This window comes from Papilio polytes, unplaced genomic scaffold (genome assembly GCF_000836215.1).
Source record: "Papilio polytes unplaced genomic scaffold, Ppol_1.0 DF822157.1, whole genome shotgun sequence".
NCBI lineage: Eukaryota > Metazoa > Arthropoda > Insecta > Lepidoptera > Papilionidae > Papilio > Papilio polytes.
In genome coordinates this window covers 1-1,898 of record NW_013527047.1, presented here as the reverse complement: position 1 = coordinate 1,898, position 1,898 = coordinate 1, and the positions used below count along the sequence as shown (strand labels likewise).

The following is a 1,898-nucleotide window of genomic DNA, read 5'->3' as shown; positions in this document are numbered from 1 at the left end:
TTGAAGAGCAACGATTTTATGAACTTACTAAGTTAGCTGCGCAATTGCGAGGTTTATTACAGGTGAATATTATTAATTATATCTCTGTTTTATCAAAGAAATAGAGATGACAATATTTTTCATATTTTAAACTTACACTAGCTTTAGCCCGCGGCTCCGTCCGTGTGGATATAAAAAACAAAAGTAAATGGCTTATGTGTTCTTCCAGACTATGCTCTACATCTATGCCAAATTTCATCCAGATCCGTTCAGCAGTTTTTTGTTACAAACTCTAACCATCTAAACTCGCATTAATAATATTAGTATGAATTGCCCGCGACTTTGTCGGCGTGAAATTAACAAATAACCTATGTCACTCACTGATAACATAGCTTTTTAATGGTAAAATAATTTTAAGAAAATACCCTAATAGTTTTTGAGTTATTTTAATACATACAAAAATACAAAGCTTTTATATTTATAATGTTAGATATAGATTAGATTATAATATATTTTATTATATTATAGGACAATAATTTAATGGAGACAATGGAACCAGAAACAATGTCGTCAGCGGAGAGAGCGATGCGACACGGACAGATGAAGCAGTTGAAAGATATGAGAAGGTTAATATTAAAAACGATATTATAATATTTAATAAAACTCTAATAAATCTGTGATATCGTAACATAGACAATTATGTTGATTTTTTTTTTATTTTAATAACAAATAATACTTTTAGAGCACATCTTTGACATAACAATGACATTTGTTGTGCGATTGTCAATTATTTCTCAGCCAATTCAACTGTTTAGTTGCACAATATCGAGTAGTGCTTCATATGCTCGTAGCAATCAAAGAGAGACTAAACGGTTGTGCGATAGTTTGGTCAAAGGTGTGCACGAGTTTTTATAATCCGAAAATTTCAAAAGACACAATTAGAAAGTAAACTAGCTGTATTTATACTTAAATTTATTTAACAGATATAACCTAAGTCACAGATAATTTATGCTTTATAAGGGCCTGTCCCACCAATGGCTGATAGAGGCTCAGATAGCTTAAAAATGTCACTGTCAGATAATGTAACAAAATCCGATAACCATCACATATTTTACACGTTGGATTATTAAGACTATTTATTATTTGGTAGGACAGGCCCTAAGTGTCAAATAAAAAAATGTAAAAATATAATTCCAGACAATATAAACATAAAGCCGCAGAGGAATCTAAACGTAAGAAACGTCTTAAAGTAGATAGTTGGGAGATTGTAGATGATAAGACGGAAGATGACAACGTTTTGGACATCCGTGATATTGAGTTCCATATGACGAATGACGCTCAAAGAATCCGAGCATTAATATCAGGGTCTAGTGCTTCAAGTGGACGGGACCTTATCATGTTGAAGGTTATTTTTTTTAATATTTGTTAAGCTAGCACGACCGCCGTTCCTGTGAAGTGACAATGCAGTCGATAGTACGCGCTAGCTCAATAGATAGCTGTTCACTCTCTTTTTGAAGGCAATACGACAATTTATGATCTAAGTACCTATTTTATTTGTTTCCATACTGCTTTATCTATATAACATTGAAAGGTTTTCTTTCATTTTTTACGAGGTGTTGCCCGCAACTTCGTCCGCGTGGTATTAGAGAACATATTAACTATATAAATTACAAAAAGCTATGTACCCCTCGGGAACCGGACATTTCTCGGGGATGAAGCTTATCCAATGTGTACTCCAGACTTTGTTTTATGTCTGTGCCAAATTTCAATAAGATATGTTGAACCGTTGCAGAATGATCTAGTAAACATTAAAATAACTAAATTAATGAATCCCACGGGAACCGTAACTATTCCCGGGATAAAAAGTAGCCTATGTATTCTACCGTCCGCTTACTCGATAATAAAATAGTCCCAACCGC

The 1,898-nt window shown here is 33.5% G+C and overlaps 1 protein-coding gene across 1 annotated transcript; it reads left to right on the top strand.

Annotated features, from left to right (window-relative positions):
* The first annotated feature begins 6 nt into the window (after positions 1-6).
* LOC106106801 lies at positions 7-1,616 on the top strand. The gene is made up of 3 exons (XM_013287461.1): positions 7-62; positions 508-605; positions 1,177-1,616. The coding sequence occupies exons 2-3, from the start codon at positions 520-522 to the stop codon at positions 1,406-1,408; spliced, it is 318 nt and encodes a 105-aa protein (XP_013142915.1). The 5' UTR covers positions 7-62; positions 508-519; the 3' UTR covers positions 1,409-1,616.
* The last annotated feature ends 282 nt before the right edge of the window (positions 1,617-1,898 follow it).

Excerpts from the sequence above, each read along its gene's own strand:
- LOC106106801 (XM_013287461.1), top strand. The coding sequence starts at position 520 with ATGGAGACAATGGAACCAGAAACAATGTCGTCAGCGGAGAGAGCGATG. Across the intron at positions 606-1,176 it reads CAGTTGAAAGATATGAGAAG|ACAATATAAACATAAAGCCG; the intron begins GTTAATATTAAA and ends ATATAATTCCAG.